At 34.1% G+C, this 21,476-nt stretch overlaps 1 protein-coding gene across 1 annotated transcript in view; it reads right to left on the bottom strand.

The window, feature by feature from the left end:
- The window catches only part of ERC1 (ELKS/RAB6-interacting/CAST family member 1), a gene marked incomplete at its 3' end in the record, with an annotated part of 440,133 nt that overhangs the window by 160,065 nt on the left and 258,592 nt on the right, over positions 1-21,476 (bottom strand). The window contains exons 14-15 of the mRNA XM_081310767.1: positions 10,747-10,878; positions 8,304-8,357 (exon numbers count right to left, since the gene is read on the bottom strand). Of these exons, the coding sequence (XP_081166893.1) occupies positions 8,304-8,357; positions 10,747-10,878 (186 nt within the window). The remainder of the gene's footprint in view (positions 1-8,303; positions 8,358-10,746; positions 10,879-21,476) is intronic.

The raw sequence follows: 21,476 nt of genomic DNA, 5'->3' as shown, positions 1-21,476 counted from the left end.
AAAGAATTAAAGTCATCATATTATAGTGATATATGCATACCTATGTTTTATGAATGAATAAAGAAAACATGGTATATACATACAATGGAATTGTATTCAGTCATAAAGAAGAATGAAGTTGTGGCATCTGGAAAATGGATGAAACTTGAAAGCATTATGTGAAATAAGCAAAGACTCAAAAAGTCAAGGATCATATAGTTTTTAAAAAATCAATAAAAGAAAAATGAAAAAAATAAAAACAAAGGCATTGTGTACAACTAAAAGAAATAAATATTAAAAAAGATTATTCTGGATATTATATGAAGAATAACTAGAATGAGAGAAAAGGTTGCATAATTCAGGGACATGGTAGGGTAATGGCAGTGGAGATGCCATTAATTTTCTTAAATGTAGAAGTTAGAAAGAAAAAAAGGAATAAAATGGGCAGAGCAAGGTTGATGAAAGTAGAAATACTATCAGTCCAGTATAATAGAAGAGCGAGACTAGGGGGAGGGAGGAAAGAAGGGAAAGTGCAGGAAATGGGAAATGAAACTGACCAAATTAAGTTATGGTACTTGTACGAATTCCCAACAATGAATTCCACTACTATGTACATTAATAACACCAATTAAGAAAAACATTTTAAATGGATGGAGATATATATATATATATATATATATATATATATATATATTGCTGAGAATTGAGCCCAATGCCTCACACATGCCAGGAAAGTGCTCTACCAACTAAGCCAAAACCTCAGCCCAAGGAAAAAAAAAATTTTGAGAGAGAGAGGGAGAGAGAGAGAGAGAGGGAGAGAGAGAGAGAGAGAGAGAGAGAGAGAGAATTTCTTAATATTTATTTTTTAGTTTTTGGTGGACACAACATCTTCATTTCATTTGTATGTGGTGCTGAGGATCAAACCCAGCGCCCTGCGTATGCCAGGCAAGCGCACTACCGCTTGAGCCACATCTCCAGCCCCAAGAAAAATTTTTAAAAACATTTTTTTACTTGCAGATGAACATAATACCTTTATTTTATTTATTTATTTTTATGTGCTGCTGAGGCTCAAACCCAGTGCCTCACAAGTGCCAGGCAAGTACTCTACCAATTAAGCCACAACCCCAGCACCAAAAAAAAAATATTTAAATAAACTTAAAAAACAAAACAAAACAACTCTAAAGCCATTCTTTATCTTTTAAAAAAGGACCCAATGAGCACTAATGCTAATTTTCTTTTTAGAAACATTAAAGATATTTAATAATTTGTTGTTTAAATGAGTAAATAATACTACTAAAAATATTTATCACAGTACTGGTAGACAGTAAATAATGTCAATTTCTCAAGTCTGGGAGTTTATTATCAAAAGATGTACTTACTTCCTGTGTCACATTTTCTAATAAAAGGACAATTGTATTGTTAAGGATTCATCAAACTTTAATCCTTACATAGAGAGGGAGTAAGCATGCATTTTCTCATTTTGAAAATAAGTCAAGAAAGCTATATGTGGTAAATAGCTAACACAAAGATAAAGAGAAACCAACCATATGTCATCTTCCGAGTTTATACTTTAGCTCAGAGCATTCTTCTGATTTAAATCCACATATCTATCTGCGCAGTGGATATCTTCACTTGAAAGAGGTCATAGACATCTCAAATTTAACATCTACAAAGATGAATTCCTGTCTTAAATTCTTCCTCCTCCAGTTTTTTCTACAGTTCAATAAACACCATCACTATCCACTTAGATCTGCATTCTAGAAAATGTAAGGATTTTCCTTGTCACATCCCTCTCTCTCCACATGTAATCGACCAGCAAGACTTATTAAATCTATCTCCAAATGGACTTCTCCATCTCCACTGCCATTACCCTACCATGTCCCTGAATTATGCAACCTTTTCTTTCATTCTAGTTATTCTTCATATAATATCCAGAATACTCTTTTTTAAAATATTTATTTCTTTTAGTTGTACATAATGCCTTTGTTTTCATTTGTTCTTTTATTGATTTTTTTAAAAAATAAATGACAGCGGAATGAATTACAATTCTTGTTACATGTATACAGCACAATTTTTCATATCTCTGGTTGTACATAAAGTATATTGATACCAATTCGTGTCTTCATACATTTACTTTGGATGATGATGTCTATCACATTCCACCATCCTTGCTAATCCCCTGCCCCCTTCTTTTCCCTCCCCTCTGCCCTATCTGAATTCATCTATTCCTCCCTCTCCCTACCCCAGTATGAATTAGCCTCCTTATATCAGAGAAAATATTCAGCATTTGTTTTTGTGGGGGATTAGCTAACTTCACTTAGCATTATCTTCTTCAACACCATCCATTTACCTGCAAATGCCATGATGTTATTTTCTTTTATTGCGGCCACACCCTACTTCAATTATGGCTCTTTTGAGAGAGGCTGCTGGTGCAGAAGGGATTGTTAGGGTCCACATGCCCTTCTCCATAGCAGACCTTTCACAGATTGAAAAACACTTGGGTTCCTATACCATCAACTCTGCCTCATACATAAAGGAGTTTCCAAGCCTATAGCTTTACTTTTCATGACATTTACATGGTCCTTTCTCCCAGTAGAAAGCAGGCAGATCTGGGAACAAGCCCATAAATTATGCTAAATGAGGTCCATCAAACCCCCCTGGCCCACCCATTAGGTGCCCAGGCAGTTCCTGACCAGGACCCTAATTGGGACAACAATACCACTGCAGGATTATCCCTGAGGGACAAATTTTCCACCTGCCTAGTTGCCAGAAAGCTGTAAACTTTGAAAAACTCCAAGAAATCATTCAGGACAAAAGCGAGAACCTTTCCACCTTCCTAGACAGACTGACTAAGGCTTTCCAGCAATATACTAATTTAGACCCTGAAACCAATTTAGACCCTGAAACCAATGGGAGACAGCTCCTAATGACCTACTTCTTCTCCCAGAGCTACCCCAACATTCAGGCAAAACTTAAAAAACTAGAATGGGGACCTTTGACCCCTGAGACTGAAATCCTGGTCACAGCCTTTAAGGTGCACCATAACCCGGATGAGAAGGCCAGAAAGCAAAAAACCCAGACGTTGGCACAGATTCTATGGGGACCTACCCATGGACCCCTTTGTTTTCGGCCAAATGCCCACCACCTAAGATGTCCCCTGGGCCCTGTTTTAAGTTTCTAGGTTTCTAGGCCCATTTGCTTTTCTGTGCCTCCTTCTGACCGCTGGTCTTTTCTCAGCCAGTCCCTCTCACTGGACCTCTGGCCAGAAGCTAATGTGGTGTCTCCTCTTCCCTCTTCTCCTTGCCTTCAGGTATCTTTTGTGTTTTTAGGCTCATCGTGTGTGGCACACCTGGTTCATGGAGTTTGTGGAGGCCCTCCAACAGGATAGCTGGCTGACTCCCCCCATCTGCAGGGACAAGGATTGGATCGAGACTATCCATGACCTATGGCTTCAAGGAACTTTCATCAATTTCAGCCCCAAGGAAATTTTATATCATAAAGCCCTGGCCTTTACAGCTATGCTTCTCTTGTCCCTACACCCTGACCATCCCTCCCTTCCTTCACACTCGTTGTCCCTCTTCAGCAGGAAGTAGCCAGACAATCTCAATGCCCTGCTTCCAACACAAAAACAAAAAGGGAGGAATGTTGGGTGTGTGGGAGACCTTGCCTTTTGGTTTTATTTCCCCCGCATCAGGTTTCTCCTTGCTGAAGTTAAGTTTCCATTTCTCAAGAAGAACATCACATAATCCCTTACCCTTCCGCCTCCTCTCTGAAGGGTGCCAAGCTGGGAGGGTGGCAAAGTCAAAAGTATTCTCAACCAATCCCCACGAGACACAGTGTCTGCTCACTCATTTCTGAGTCACCTTCCCAATCACCACCCGACATGTCACCAAAGCAACCCTTCTTAAACTGAAGCTTGCAGGCTCACGCGGCTGCTCTCTGCCTCTCCTTTTCTTCCCCTTCAGGCAGTCCCCAATAAAATCTCTTGGTTGAATTTCCGTCTCAGGTGAGTCACTCACTTTTCAAATATATAAATGTTTTATATCATAAAGAGAAGCAAAAAATGTAATTTCTTGGGTTCTTTAAAAATTGTTTATTAAGAAATAAAGTATCTAATGACAAAAGTAAAAAAAAAAAGTACCTAATGAGATATAAATACCATAGTGATTGACATCCATCATTACTCATTTCAAAAGTAGGAGGTCAAACTGTTCTTTAGATGTTCCTTTTTCTCTTGACTTTGTTTCCATTCCCTTCTGCCTGGAATTTTATAGTAACTTAGTTTATTTTACATTAGGCTATTTGTATGGATCATCCTTCATATTTTTCTTAGCAAAAATACATGTATAAATTTAAATCTGATCATTTAAAAATTTCTTCTAGTCATAACTGTTAAAAAATATTATGAATTTATTTATAATTATAATTACTAATAATATAGAATAAAAACAATATGAACATTTAATACAAAAATTATTAAAAGTCTTGTTAGGGCTGAGATTGTGGCTCAGTGGTAGAGTGCTCGCCTAGCATGTGTGAGGCACTGGGTTCGATCCTCAGCACCACATAAAAATAAAATAAAGGTATTGTGTCCACCTACCACAAAAAATAAATATTAAAAAAATGTCTTGTTAAACATATTTATCTGAATGGGACTAATGAAACTCATAAGTTATTTTTAGTTTGATAGGAGGTATAGCTCAGTGGTAGACTGCTTACTGGCATGGGCATGGCTCTGGGTTCAATCCCTAGCATCACAAGAAAAGAAAAAAAGATATCCCTTGATAAATAATACTTGTTAGAAAGATAGAGGGTTCAGCATCAATTCTATTGGTGTGTTTCACTTTTATAAGTGTGAGCACTGAGAAACCTGTTTCTTATTAAAAGAAAAAGAGGAGCAGTGTTACTCAATTCCTTGCACTTCTTTAAAATTATATACTCTATATACTTTAGATAGATATATAGATACTATATACTCTGTATACTTTAGATTTATATACCTATCATAAACAATTATTTTTAACATTGTATCAGTTGGCAACTTAATTAGGTCCTCTGACAATTCTGTAGGAAACAAAGAACTGGAAACAACAACCAGTTCATAATCATTCGTTTTCTTGATACTAATGTTTTGAACTATTCCTTTGTTAAATTGCACAGTTTTTTCCCCCAAGGAAAATACAGGTCAGAAAGTGAGGAGAGGTGTGCATAGTTGAAAAGTGAGAGGTGCATAGTTATGAAAGGAAAAATAGAAAAGGTGATTCTGCACATTGTACGTGCTGTTAGAGAAGATCAATTTGAGGAAAAGCTATGTTTGGAAACTGAAAAACTTCAATCCTTTGAGAGAGCATTCCTGCATTTCCAGGTACAGACACTTCAGTCTGAAGATATCTGGCCTAAACACTCTAATAACTCATCTGACTTTTCTTTCACACTTATCCACCAATTCATTCTCCCATAGCAGATGGAATGATCTTTTAAAAACACAAATCAAATGATGTCCTATTAAAACTCTTCAATGGCTTCCACCACTCTTAAAAAACACAAAACTTCTTGCCAAGGCTTCCATAGGTACTGTATACCATACATAGCTCCCAAAAGTAATAGAAGTCTTACTCAGAAATGTCCAGTTCTTATTACCATCATAATTACCTTATTACCATCATAAATTGCTGATTCCTCCCCCACTCATCACAAGGCAAACTTCTCAGTTTTCAGGGCTCTTGTTAAATGTCCCTTTCTCAGGGGATCTTTCTGAGTACTCAATCTAAAGCAGGTTCTAATCCAGTCAATTTATACCAAATAGAAAACTATCCATAAGGGAGTGGTTTCGGGATCCCTGTGAACACCAAAATCTGTGGCTGTTCAAGTCCCTTCTATAACATGGGTGTCTGCACATGACTTACTCACATCCCCCTGTGTACTTTAAATCTTCTCTACATTAATTACAATACCCAAGTCACACCTGCCATATAAACAATTGTTATACTGTGTTGTTTTGGGAAAACTGAGAAGGGTATACATGTTCGATACTGTCACATTTTTAAAAAAGTATTTTCAAATCACAGTTTGTTGAAGCTGCAGATGTGAAGCTCACAGAGATAGAGGGCAGACTGTAATTATCTAGTAAACCATAGAGAAAATTGTAAGTTCTTGAAGGTCAAAAATTTATACTTAACAGATAATATCTTATGATTTTGAAAGTGAAGAATTTATACTAATCTTAAAATTACAAATAATGTCAAAATGTCCATTCGAAGCTGGGTGGTGGTGCCCACCTGTAATCCCAACTGCCTGGGAAGCTACGGCAGGAGAATAGCAAATTTGAGGTCAGTCTGAGCAGTTTAGTGAGATTGTTTCAAAATTAAATGTAGGGGCTGGGGCTCAGTGGTAGTGCACAAGCCTGGCATGTGTGAGGTACTGGGTTTGATTCTCAGCACCCTATACAAATAAAGAAAATAAAGGTCTATCAACAACTAAAAAAAATATTTTTTAAAAAATTAAATACAAAGGGCTGGGGCAGATGTAACTCAGGAATAAGAGTTCTTGCCTAGCATGTATGAGGTCCCAGGTTTAATACCCAGGCCTCCTTCTTCCAAAAGACCACTTGAAAAAAATGAGTATCACTATTAAAAATTGAGTTTTAAAACAAAAATCAGAACTTATGTGTAAATGTCAGTTATTTTGATAGAATATACCTTTAGGTTACTGGGTAAGAGTAAAATAGTTCATAAAATCAGTTTAATGAACTATAAAAAAAAGTCTTCTTACTTTACTGGCATTTTTAAAAACTCTTAGATAACAAAAAAAAAAATAAATTTAACCACAAAGAATATCACTGAAAATACTTAAAATTTTTTTAAGTTCACACAAGCATGGCTGAACTAAGGATATTACAGGATATTCATTCCTGGCCATTCTGAGACTTCTTTAGAACCTGTTTGTCCTAAGTTTAAGTAAACAGACTCTCACATTCAACAAAACACAAAACTCACCAGATGTGGAAAAGGATAAAACAAAAGAAAAGAGTCCTTAGGTTTTCCCTGGGTTTTTTTTTACTTAAATCTTTCAATTTGCCACCACTGGTAGGTGGGCATCTACTTTGACTACACAATGTCTTTGAATTTCTGGCATTTGGAATTTTAAATTTTGGCATAATGGTGCCTCATTCAAGAACAAACCACTTATAAACTATGATTACAATAAGCTGAAAAACACTTCGAGGCATACTTCCATGTTTGTGATAATGCTGGTATAAACCTACTGTATTTCTGTCATATAAAAGCATAGCAACACAATTATGTACAGTATGTGATATCTGATATGATAATTACTGTTTTTTTTTGCTATAGTGTAATTTTTGTTGTTGTTTTTAAAGTTTACTCCTACTAATTAAAGAAAGTTTGCTGAAAAGCATTATGCCATGTTATGTGGGCAGCAGACTCACACAGCCCATGCTTAACCCATCTCTTGAATATATCAAGAGAGCACCGCAAAGTGACTGACCTACACCATTTAGGTCTGTGTAAGTACAATTTATGATGTAGACACAATGATGAAATTGCCTAATGATACATTTCTCAGAACGCAGAACACATCCCCTAGGTTAAGCAATGTATAAGTGTATTATGAATAATAATAAAAAATGCATGGAGATTCTGTAAGAATATAGGAAAATCTTTTTTAAAAAAAGCTTCTCTTTGGGATTTTTTTCCCCTCTTCAAACTTGAGACAGTTCTCTTTTTTATTATATTATTTTGAGGTACTAGAGATTGAACCCAGGGACTCGCAGGTGCTAGATAAGAACTCTGGCACTGAACACAAGCTCCATCCCATTTTTTATTTTATTTAGAGAGAGGATCTCATTAAATTGCCCTGGCTGGCCTCAAGCTTGCAATCCTCCTGCCTCAGCCTACTTGAGTAACTGAGATTAAAGGTGTGTGGCAATAGGCCAGCTCGATGTCTTTTTTAACATGAGCCATGGTTCCCATTAAATTTTACTTTTAGGAATCAAGAGATGAAGATATCCTGTTTCTATTAGTGGGATTCATTTCACCTCAGGAAGCTAAATTTAAGAAATAATTTTATAACCTAAGTAAGATAATCAGAATAATGTCTTTAGCCAAAAACCTTCATCCATTTAAAGCATTTAAAAAAATTATCTATAGGTGATAGTGCACACAATTAACACAGGTAAGTAAAAATAACAGTGCAGTTAGAAGACAGAAAAGGATAAGAATAAGAACAGAAGAGGGGGATGAGGGAACAGTGGGTGAAGGTTTTAAGGCTTCATTAGAACAAACATACAAGCAATTTCTTCATACCTTGAACCACTTAAAGCCCAAATGACTGGTCTCATGAAATATTTCACTCAACAGCTTCAGAAAGGCAGTAAGTAGCAGAATGGTGGAAAACAAGATGAACAGGAAAGAGAAGGAAAAAAGCATGCAATTAAAGGCAAATTTTATATAGCCACTTTGGAAGATAGTTTGGCAGTTTCTTACAAAGCTAACTATCTTACCCTATGACTTTACCGTGCAATGCAGAAACCATACTCTTAGATATTTACCCAGATAAGCTGAAAGTTCATGTCCTCACAAACACCTGCACATGAAGTTTGCAGTAGGTTTATCCATAATTGTGAAAAGTTGGAGCAAACGAGATATGCTTCAATAGGTGAAGGGGTAACAAACTGGAAAACCCAATACAATAGACTATAATTCAGAGATGAAATGAGTTATTAAGTCATGAAAAGATGGGGAGGAACCTTAAACACAAAGGCTAAGTGAAAGAAGCTAATGTGAAGAGGCAGTATGCTATATGGTTCCAATTTCCAGTAAAGAAAATGGCAAAACTGTTGAGAGAGTAAAAAGATGGCAGAAGAATGAAAAAGTACAGCACAGGAGATTTTTAGGGCAGTGAAGACACTGTGCAATACTATAATAAAAGATACATGGCCTTATACATTTGGAAAAATCCATGGAACTGTATATCATAAAGGGTGAATCAATGTAGACTGTGAACTCATTAATAATACTGTATCAATACTAGTTCATTGATTTTACCACAAGTATCACACTAAGGCAAGACATTAATAACAGGTGGAGAAAAAATTAAGTGAAAACTATTTCCTGTGCAATTTTTCTGAAGATTTAAAAACTGCTTTAAGGATAAAGTCTAAATTTAAACAAGTTAATAAAACATACTTCAAGAAAGCACATTATAATCAGCTCACATAATATTTTAAAAAGAAAAACACAAAAGTTGATGTATAATAATGATAAAATCTATTGTTAGTTGCCAAAACTTCCATAGAATCCCTGATGTTTATGACTTGTCACTAAACACCCAAGACCAGAACAGAAGGAAATCTTTATAGAAAACATATGTATGTTGCAGGACAGGAGTTAAAAATAAAGAAGAAAATACAAAAAGAGTAAAATCAAAATCCCTAACACCCTGGACAATGGCTGTGGTCATCCTTTCTCTGAAGCCTTCCACTACTCAAGATTTACTTGTGCATTATGAAAGTGTTCTAAGATATTTATCTAGGAAAGAGCACCGAAAGATACTCATTCTGCAAAAAGATCCATTTTCCCTCATCTTTGTTAAGAAATATCAGTTGGTCTTTTGTTTTACATTTGGAACTGAAGAAGCCATATCCTTGCAGCTGACATGGCTATGAAAGGACCCCATGGGATACACACTACACTATGTCTGCCTTGCAACAAACCCTTCTTTACTACCCAACTACCTTAACTCCATAACAGCACTGGTCTGATGGAAGGGGTTCCCCAACAGATCTTGTCATCCTCTAGTTCAACTCTTTTTAACTGAATGACATTTGTTCTTTCACAAGGAAATAGAAAGAAAACAATTAGTATAAAAACGAAATGTCATCAATCTCTGTGAGGTAGATTCAAAAAAGATTCAAAACCACAAATCATAGTCTCAGAATGGAAACTGAGATTACAATCTTAATTGTTAAAACTCTTTCTTTCACTCATGACTCCAATCATTAGTTATTGTTTCCAATAAAAGGTCAAAAGCAAAGGTTCAGGGGTCTAAAAGAAAAAAGTAGAAAATATACAAAACAAATGCCACAAACAGCAACAGAAGAATTCTTCAAGTCCTCTCAAGGTTTAGACATGCTTGCTGATATGGGACTTGAAGACCACAATATCTAAGTCTTGCATATTTTCTACCAACATTAATTTGTTATAATATTTTTTAAAAATATATTTTTAGTTGTAAATGGACACAATACCTTTATTTTATTTGTTTATTTTTATGTGGTACTAAGGATCAAACCCAGTGCCTCATAAGCACTAGGCAAGTGCTTTACCATTGAGCCACAACCACAGCCCTTGTTATGTCTTACTTCCTCTTTTGAACACAGCAAGGTTTAAAATAAACTATTTGCTATTAACATCTTTGAGTCAGAAACACTTGTGTTTTCTCATTCCATTTAAAAGCCAGGTTGTGTCTAGTCCTATAGCAGAGACAAGTTCCATTTCATCTCACCAGATATATTCGATTATATTATGTTAATGAATCCTAAAATTATTGGAGCAGATATCTCTGCATTAACATGAATTAAAGAATTAATATGCATAGCCATATTTCATTTATTATTTTTGTCTAAATACTTACACTTGATGAAGAGTTTTTGAAGATATAATATTTAGGTTTATCTAAACTACACTGGTTGGGTTTTACCTTGTGTTTAACCAGCAGCATTGCTAGTAACTGTATAAAATTGCAGACCTGTTTCTCAGCATTGGTCCTGGCTGATTCCTCTTGTGCCAGCACCATTTCCCGCTCTGCAGTTATCTGTACACTTTCTCTCAGTGCTTCTTCCAGCTCTTCAATCCTGTCATCCTTCTTACGGAGACTGTCCTGGAAAATGATGGAAGACTAGGTGAAGTAAATTAATCAGTTAACCTAAGGAGAGCCCATTTGTCAAGGAAGGGCTATTTGTTCTTTAAATGTTCTTCCCTTTGGAATTAAATCCAGGCCAGAAAGATATTTTCAGAGAGCAAAGAATTTAAAGAGGGAAGAAAAGAAGCAAAGGAGGTTGAAGAAATTTAATATTAAGAGAAAAGGGTCAAGTGAGTTAAGTAAGACAGGATAGACTTGCTCTCTGCAACACAGAGATAAAACTATTTGTGTTAGACAGCATAGGCATTAAGAGTTTGATTATTTAAAAACACGAAGCTGTTTTGGACCTACTCTTTAAATTTAGCTGAAAGTCAGCTTTGATGAAATATCTACTTAGATTGAATACCAAAATATTTTCTTTCCCTGGAAAGTTGGGCCAGATGAAAAAAGTGATGTAAATGGCAAGATCTTTCCTACTGTATTCTTCATACAGACAGTTGTTGGCAAACTAATTTTTAAAAACTGAAAAGAAAATGAGTCTTCTAACTTTCTTTCAAAAAAGGAAAGTTTTCTATTCATCTCATCTGAGAAAACTGAAAGTAACTAGATATAAGTGACTAATCTGGCTAAGAATGAGCAATTTATTTAGCCAAGGAATTCTCAGTAGCCCTAATTCGCTATGCAAGTTGCTTAAAGTATAACTTCTGCAAAGGAGAGAATATATCTATCTAAAGGACACACAAAATCCTACAGGATTTTAAGAACATATAAGATAGTAAAAATCTTAAAAGAAGAAGGAAAAATGAAAAAGTTCAAGTAGAATGAAGAACTGGATTTATCGGTTTATTATAAGCTCATCCTCTTTAAACTCTTATAAAACCAGATATTAATAAAGTGTTGACTTTCATAAAAATGATGTGAAAGAACAAGAATTGACTAAATATTCACAGAAAAAAAAAGAATAAAATTAGGCCCCTATCTCTCACCATACACAACAATCAATTCAAAATGGATTTAAAGACTTAAATGTAAGATTCAAACCTTTCAAACTACTAGACAAAAACAGGAAACCTTCATGACATTGGGCTGGGCAAATAGTTTGTTTTTTTGTATGTTTGCTTGTTTAACAAATCTTAAAAGTACAGACAACAAAGGCAAAAACAGACAAATAGGATTACATCAAATTGAAAAGCTTCTACACAGAAGAGCAAACAACCAAAACAGTGATGAAACAACTTACAGAATGTGAGGAAACATTTGCAAACTATACATATGACAAAAGGTTAATATCTAAAAATACACAAGGAACTCAACTTCACAGCAAGAACACAAATGAACCAATTAAAAAATGGGGGAAAAGACCTGCATAGACATTTCTTAAAACAAATAGTCAACAAGTATATGGGGGTGGGGGGAACTGTTCAACATCACCAATCATTAGGGAAATGCAAATCAAAATCAAAATAAGGTACCATCTCACCTCAGTTAGCCTGAGTATTATTAAAAAAAAGACAAAAGAATAACAAACATTCACAAGGATGTAGCAAAAAAGGTTGTCTCAAATACTGTTGGTAAAGTTGTAAATTATTTAGTCATTATGGAAAGCAGTATTGAGGTTTGTCAAAAAATTAAAAATAGAACTACCCTATGATTTAGCAATTCCACCACTGTGTATGTATCTAAAGGAAAGGAAATCAGTATTTTGAAGAGACATCTGCACTGCCACCTTTATCGTTGCATTATTTGCAATAGCCAAAATATTGAATCAACCTAAGAGTATGTCAATAGAGGATGAGATTAAAAAAAAATGTGCTATGTAGTCACATAGGAACACTACTGAGCCATAAAAAGAAGGAAAATGACAAACCCTGTCATTTGTAACAACATGTAGAATCCAGAAAGTCAAATTCATAGGAGTACAGAGTAGGATGGTGATTAGCAGAGGCTGGGGAGAACTTGGGGAAGGGAGATGGAATGAGGACATTTAATAGGTACTTGGATGCAACTGGACAGGAGAAATAATTAGTGTTCTATAGCACTGTAGGGTAACTATGGTTAACAAAGATGTATGTCAAAACAGCTAGTAAAGAGGATTTTGAACATGCACAACACAAAGAAATGATAAGTTTAAAGTCATGGATATACTATTTTCCCTGATCTGACCATTGCACACTGTGTACAGGTAGTAATAAGAGAACAAAGATAGCAAATACCCTTTTACCTTCATTGACAAAGTCCACAGCTCCTTATCCAGTGAGCAAAATTTGGCTACAAATCTGGTAAGGTAAACCCAGAAAGTTTCTACATCTTGATTCTCCTATTTAATTTAATAAAAAATTGAGTTCATGCCAAAAATTAATAGGAAAACCTTTCAGTTCCACAAATACTGCAGTATAAAGCACACTGCTAGGTCAAATTTATAATCATTCTTTCATGTCCTCATTCTAGAAGATTAAATACATTTTTCTGTACTTAAATTATAATATATGTGCTCCCTTCTCTCTTTAAAATTTAAAATACTAGAGAAAAGATCATAAATTTTGAAAAGTCCAAATAATTACCTCCAAATGATTAAAAAATCAGAAGACACTGAGTTTTTAGTGGCAACTAAGAAATTTAGAAGACAATTGGGTAATGTTTTCAAAACTCTGAAGCAAAGAAATTAAAATTTTCAACTTAGAATTATGTTTCCAGAGTGTTGATTAAATACAATGGTAAAATGCAAACTCTAAATAAAATGTACCTCAATCAGAAGCTCTTTCAGGAAGCTACCAGGGTGTGCTCTACCAATTTAAAGAAATAAACCTAGAAAAAGGAACACATAGAAGTCCAGAAAAAAAAGGGGATCTACCATAGATGTACAGTGTAGAGAACCTTGAGGATGATAAACACCTAGAGAATAAAGTACAGACTGGAACAATGGATGGAAACTCAAAAATGGACGTATAGATTACCTGAAGATAATTAATAAGTGATGATGTATTTTATAATAGCAACAACACTGGGAGGAATTTTATAGATTTAGCAAGAAAAATGGGAATGAACTGGTGATGTGTGTACAAACAAATAATCAAACAAAACACCCAGGACAGGAAAAAGTGAAGCTCAAAACTAAAGCATGTCATGAAAAATTAAAATACAAGTCATAATATACTATGTGCCTCAGGCACAATAGTGTAAACTTGGAGATAAGTATATTGGAAGGATGCAAAGAGGTTGGATATGTGTAGTAGTTTATATGCTAATTCAACATCATCAATGATAAGAAGTCAGCAGAAATACCAAAAGAACAGTAATAATCAACAATTTAAGAATGTAATCTGGAAAGGTGGAAATAAAAAGAAGAAACAAAAGTGGTGAAAGGGCTTGTCTTAGAGAAATAGAAATCAGAGTTAGACAAAAATGAGGGAGATATTATTATAAGAAATACATACAATTATGATTTTTAAAAATCAAAAGCAAATTGAAGAATATATTAGAAGAATAACATGCAGTGCAAGTAAATTAATAAGGACAGAAAGAAGTTCTGGAAATAGTTATAAATGTAATTATATTTAAGGTACCTATAACTCTAAACATGTGGGTTATTTACTATGAAAGAGAAAAGTGCCTGTGTAAATACATCCCCAAACAGTGCTAATGGGAAAAGAAAGTTGAAGAGACAAAACATGTATGAATTTGTGAGTTTTTGAGCTTTTAAGCTTCTTATTCAAAAGTCCTATGTGTTTCTTTATAGCAATAATTTGCACAAGTGGGATAAGATTATGAGAAACTCCTTCCATGTCTTTTAGTAAACACAGACACTCCAAATTGAAGATTTTTTTTTAAAGGGGACAATATAGTGTAATAAGCTCCATTATCATTCTGAAGATTCTAAAGATATTTAAAACTTAAAATATCCCAATAGCAGATGTCTAAGGTACAGCACAAAACCAACAGGTCTTAAAGTTTTTTTTACCATCCTCTTTTTTTCTGTAGAAATAGTTTCTGTTTTTCTTTCATATTTACAAAAACATCAGTGAGTAGATTTTGGTTCTTATCATCAAAATGACATAAAACTCTAGTGACAAAATTACTTGTCTATATTAAACTTGATGGTGTATTCTGGTTTCAAGGAAAAGAAAAACCTCTAATCTGTCCATTACCTAAACTTTGATAATTCTTACCTACTTTCTTGAATGTGGGAGCCTTCAAGATGTTGACTAGTAAAATCTTTCACTTTAGAACATGTCAAACACCACAAACTTCTGCTCTCAAATTCACACTGAAGGAAGTAAAAATAACATGCTGAACCCCTGGGAAGTGCTCCTTGGTAGCTTAAATAGAGTGACTGTATCAAGTACAGCCTAATGCCCTGAATATGTGCTTTATAATCTCAATTTTATTTTCTCTTTCAAAGAGTCCACATCACTATCTTTAGGATAAACCATGAGGTAGTCATGCCATTTTGAGTATAAAAAGCCAGAGAAATCTAACTTTGACAGCACTACTTCCCTTCCATCCCTAAAAGATTTCTCAGGTTTTGAAGGATTTGAAGCATCTGGAAATTAGGCAGTTGACCCACTGAAACTAAATACAGATACAAATGAAAGTTAAAAAAAAAAATGAAGTTAAGGTAGAACACGCCACATTTAAGTTTGACAAAACCATTTCTGTTGTTTTTTTATGTATACTTTTTTTAAAAAAAAACATTTTTTTAGTTTTGATTGTCACAGAACCTTTATTTTATTTATTTATTTTCCTCATTCTTGTAAGGCAAGTGCCCTGTCACTGAGCCACAACCCCATGTCTTTATGTATTCTTAATGTTATAGTTTACAATAAAATCTTCTTAACCTCTTCAGCTTTATATACTACGGGCTGACTATCCCTTATCTTAAATGCTTGGTACCACAAGTGTTTTGGATTTGGGATTTTTTTTTTTTTTTTGATTTTGGAATATCTGAATACACATAAATTAGATATCCTGGGGATGGGACCAATCTAAATGTGAAATTCATTTATACTTCACATATACCTTAAAGTCACAGCCTGAAGGCAACTTTGTACAATATTTTTAGTGTGTCTATCTTTGATTGTGACCTGTCACATGAATGTAGGTGTGAAATTTTCCACTTGTGTCAGTCACATCTGTTCTAAAAAAGCTTCAGATTTTGGAGTATTTCAGATTTTTAACTTTCAGATTAGGGATATTCAATCTGTATTTGCATGTCTAATGCTGTAGTCACTACAAACCAAGGGCTACTGAGCACTTAAAATGTGGCTAGTCCAAACTAATACGCATAATAAATATGCACTAAATTTCAAAGAGTTTCAGAAAAAGGAAAATACTTAATTGATAATTTTCATATTGATATGCCAAAGTGATATTTTAGATATATCTGATTAAATAAAACATTATTATAATTGGTATCTTTTTCTTTTAATTTCTTTTAATAAGGCATTTAAAAATACGAAATTATACAGGTAGCTCACATTATATTTTCACTAGAAAAGGCTGTGTTAACTACAGAATTTTACATATGTAATTTTCTATAAAAGAATATATACATATACACTAAAAACTCTCATATATTACTTAAGTTTGTGACTCTTTTCCTAATTGACAACTATAAGCAGACAAATGTGTTACAAAGTTGATTGTCCTTATGACAAACACTGCCAAAAGCTCCAACAATACTTGGCCCTAATAATTACCATTGTGGTAACATTAATAAAACAATTTCAAATAATATTTACTCATCTTCCAGTAGAGAAAAATCAAACCATGGAATTAGAAGAAAATATTCAGGCTATGGCAGATCATTTCAATATGAGGCTGTAACATATCTTTGTTAGTTATTTGTTGTTATTTAACAAGTTACCTCAAAACTTAGCAGTTTAAGACAACAGTGCACTCATATTATCTCACACAGTTTCTGTTTGACAGGAAGTCAAAAGTAGCTTAACTGAATATTTCTGGTTCTGGGGTCTCTAGTGGGGTTGTAGTCAAGATGTTATCCAGACTTAGTCCCATGCTTCCACCTACGTGGTTGACAAGAAGGACTAGCTATTGACAAGAGGCCTCTATTCCTCTCCAAGGAGCTATATGAGTTTCATACAATATGGAGGCTGGCTTCTAACAGAACAAATATTCTCAGAAAGGAAGGTAGGAGCACCAACATCTTCTATGACCTAGCTTCAGAAGTCACATATTGTCACTTCTGCCTTCCTCTGTTGTTCACAGTCCAACCCTGTCACAGTGTGGAAGAGCACTATATAAGGGCAGGAGTACCAGCAGGTAAAGATGGTTTGGAGCCATTACTGTAGGAGCATCATCATAATATTTGAACACATAGCTCCAGTATAATAAAAACTGAATCATTAATGAAGCCAAAATTTCTCATAAGAGAAAAAATACCTTTGCTACACAGTTGTGTTCAACTCCATTCTTTAATAATTCAGTACTAAAAAAATACACAAAGATATGCCAATTATGAAAGTTCCTCAAAAGACATATACAATGGAGATTTATTAAAAAGTTTAGTTGGACTTCTGAATGAGTTCTTATATCTGATTGTTTGGGAAATCGATCCATTTTTCTTGAAATCATTCTACCTTCATTGTAAGTGTTTCTACTCTTAAAGTAGAAAGAAAAGTCAAAAACATTTAACTGAAAATAGTAATTCAGAATTGCATACTATTTATTTCCAAAATTGCTAAAAGAGTAGGTTTTAAATGTTCTTACTCCTCAAAAAATAAGAATGTGAAGCGATGAATGTGCTACTCAGCCTGATCTCATCATTTTACAAGTATACACATTTTAAACATCACACTGTACAATATAAATACATACAATTATTTGATGACTAAAATTAAACTACAAAGATAGGAACTATCTCATCATTAAGAAAGGCATTAAAGTGGCAGTCTAGGGGAACAAGGCTAAGTGAGGCACATTCAATTTCATTTACCTGCTCTAACTCGGACATTTCACTCTGTTTAACCAACGCAGGCAGCCCAAGATCTAGACATGTACTCTATGCCACAGACAATGCATTTAATAGCCACCTGAAGATAGTAAAAGGACATGTGCCATTTTAAATAGTTCATATCACTTAAGATGAAAACAGTATTCTAGAGTTTTACTCTAATTAATTACTATTAATTATAATTGTATTCATCAGAATTAACACAAATGGGTTTTCCTATCACTGGATTAGGTAATATAAACCTCCTTTTAGCAACTATACCTGTTAGGTAAGGTCAAATTAGAACTCTCACTTCACTTACACAGTATAAGGTTCAAGGCAGGAGTTTTGTATAACTACTGGAGGAGGTCCAGTAGAGAGAGAAGTGGGAAGCTTATTCTAACACTTCAATGAATTTCTCATCTCCTTAAGTAAAAAGGCCTCCATACAGAAAGGAAATTAGGGTAAAAGTTTTGACAGTTGTCACTACAACCTCATGCAAGCAAATTAACAAAAAGTCTGGACCCTTAGCAATTCCCATTACACAACTAATACATTGGCTGAACTTAACTTATTGACATCAGGTCTATCAATATCAAGTTGAATTTCATTGCTGCTATACTACTCTAGCCTCCATCATGTTTCTCCAAAATCAAATGTTCAATAAGGAAAGTAAAGAAAAACATAAAAAGGGAAAAAGAGTCATTAATAATTACTTTACTGTTCCCTTCAAACATCTCCATCCAAATAATAAAAAAGGTGCAATAATACATAGAATCACTCAATAATAATGACAGATCTTATTAAGCATTTCCCTTTTTCATAAGTAGGAGGAAAGCCAATTCAGGTATCATATACACTGTTCAAAGTAACAGCTTCCCATTCTTTCCTCCTGTTTCCAACTCTGACATGACACAGTAATGAAGACCACTTATTTGAGTTACTATTAAGAGCTGCTTCCTTTGGAGTAAACACCACTTATAAGATAGACTTTAACGTGTTCTGAAAGATGATAATGTTAACTGCTACCCATTATGCTTAATGTAAAGAGACAGTAATTCTTTTCTACCTCAACCCCACTGCTTATTCTGTCTCTTCTTCCCTACCCCCCAAGCATGCGTACACATGCAGAAGATTTCATGAAAATCATTCAACATGTCAGTACTCATTTACCAACTTCTCAGATACTTAATGAGGAAAAGATTGGAGCCAGATGTATTGATAAAGTCAGGGTTAGGATAAGAAAGCCAGCCTATCACAGAAACAGAATTTGGTAACATACCAGGTATATTTTTTTCATAACTTTAAAGTCTTCTCCTCTTTTTTTAATACTCCTTAGAAACTTCCCTCATTTTAATAGAGCTATTATAATCTCAATTATTAAAAATCAAAGTCAAAACAAAAGCAGACGTGCTTCATTAAGGAAATAAAAAGTAGGGGCTGGGATTGTGGCTCAGTGGTAGAGCGCTCACCTAGCATAGGTGGGACCCAGGTTCGATTCTCAGCACCACATAAAAAAATAAAGGCATTGTGTTGTATCCATCTACAAAAAACAAAAAAAACAAAAAGATTCTCTCTCTCTTTAAAAAATAGAAATTATTAAAAAAAAGAAAAGAAAAAGTAAACTCATAAAATGATCTTTCATATAGTAACATTTACAGAGCATATACTACAAATATAGATTGGCTAGGGTCTCATCTTGAAAATTCTGATAGCTGGGTATGAGAAATGTGGACAAGGACATGGGATTTACATAGCTGTAGGGCACTACACATGTGCAATGCTTATAAAAAGAGCAAGAATATATTTTCAAAATAAAATTATGAAAAAAAAAATCCCAATTTTACTTATAACAACAGGGGTTGGGGACATAGCTCAGTGGGAAAATGTGTGCTTTAGATTGTGCAGGGTCCTGGGTTCAATACCCATCATCAAAATAATAATAACAGTAACAGTGATAAAAACAACTGATGTGATACATAAGAGGTGGATCCTAGACTTTGAGGTCTTGGTACACAGACTACATGCATGCCTGCTTCTGCTCTCTTAAAAAACAAAAAGAACCTTTTGGAAACATCACCTTCCAAATGCAAACTAGAGAGGAGCTTTTCGGATACCACCAGGAAATGAGTAAACTATTCATTTCACTGAAGCCACAATATAGTAGTCCACTTGAAAGTATTTTAGGGTTAAATGTAACTACTCATCATTCATTAGGGAGCCTTCTTTTAATAAGCTAAAAGGATGTAGCTAAATATTGTCACGAAATAGGGCTAACCCTAACTGTAAAGAATAGTGGGTAAGTCCTATCAATAAACAATCTTTCAATAAACTTCATTGACTTTCAAATGAAACTGAATTTCTGCCAGAGGGAAAATTATCTGGAGTCCATTGCAAACACTGCAGTTTCTTCAAATATTTTAAAGCCTGCTCTTGCTTTATTCTAACTAAGTAAAAAGTGGCATGATTTGAGGAAGGGGCTTTGAAAAGTTAGTTACACACTTGCCAACAATTTGAGTAGCGCTTCCTTTGCAGGAAGAGAAATTTTATGTGTCATTACAACAACTATCCATGGAGTTGTAAGAACAGGTGCTAACTATATTTACACTTTTCCAAAGTAATCCCCAACTCCATTTAATATTTATCAAGAACATCATAAAAACTCACCTATGTTCATCTTCTATATAGAAAAGGCCCTGCATTGCTAAGAAAAAAAATAATTTACAAGGAAAAAATGATATAGGATTAAACATATAAGTAGGTAAAAAGGTCTAGAAAGAGGAAATCAAAATTAATTTTTATAAGAACAAGAACTTGAACACAGTAAATAATTATCTCCATAGACTATCTAAAAAGGAATGCTAAATAGTCTTATTTCAGAAATTTAAAAAATAACTATCAAAATGAAAGAAACTATTTTGTAGATAGCACATATCAAATCAAATTTTAGAGAAAACACAAAATGTTTCACTGGTTCTATATCTGAGAATATGCTCATTATATATAAAGCTGATTTCCCCATCTCTATTTCCATCATTTTCATTTTCTTTGAACTTTATTCATAATATTCATTGGTCTCAGGAGAGCTAACTCACAAGAGCCACAGCATTCTTTCAGCAGTTCCATTAATCTCTCTGACAGCAACCTCCTCAAGGTTAAATGCAGATACTTATCTTTGCATTAAATAAAAACAAAGCTCCAAATCACAACTGATTTGAGTTCCTTTAGTCCACTCTATTTGGCCTTATTAGAAGTGACTGGAACTTACAGCTTTGTCAAAAGATGTATTTGAATGGTACTACACAAAGAAAAAATACAAATAAGTAAATATTCTCAACTTAGAAAAGATGGCATTCTTTTGTTAGAATATGCAAGGCCTTTAAAGGGCCTTGAAACCCATAAAAATTTAAAGAATATGTATTTGAATGTTGAATGTAATATCATCATTCAAAGTTCTTTTTAAATTTTATAACCTAAATTTTATATTTTTATTATTTATAACTCAATAATTATAACTGTAAGTAGTTAAAAGCAAAGTAAAACACTGTTTAAGACTAAAAATACATTTTAAAAGTAACCCTTATGGTAGATATAAACTAGTTGAGAAGAGAAAGAAAACGGGCAATTATAAAATAATGTACAGAAAATTGCAAGACAGTTTTTTTTA

The sequence above is a fragment of the Spermophilus citellus genome (assembly GCF_964194105.1).
Source record: "Spermophilus citellus genome assembly, chromosome: 10".
Taxonomy (NCBI): Eukaryota; Metazoa; Chordata; class Mammalia; order Rodentia; family Sciuridae; genus Spermophilus; species Spermophilus citellus.
The sequence above is the reverse complement of the archived record's forward strand: the minus strand, read 5'-3'. Positions and strand labels throughout refer to the sequence as shown.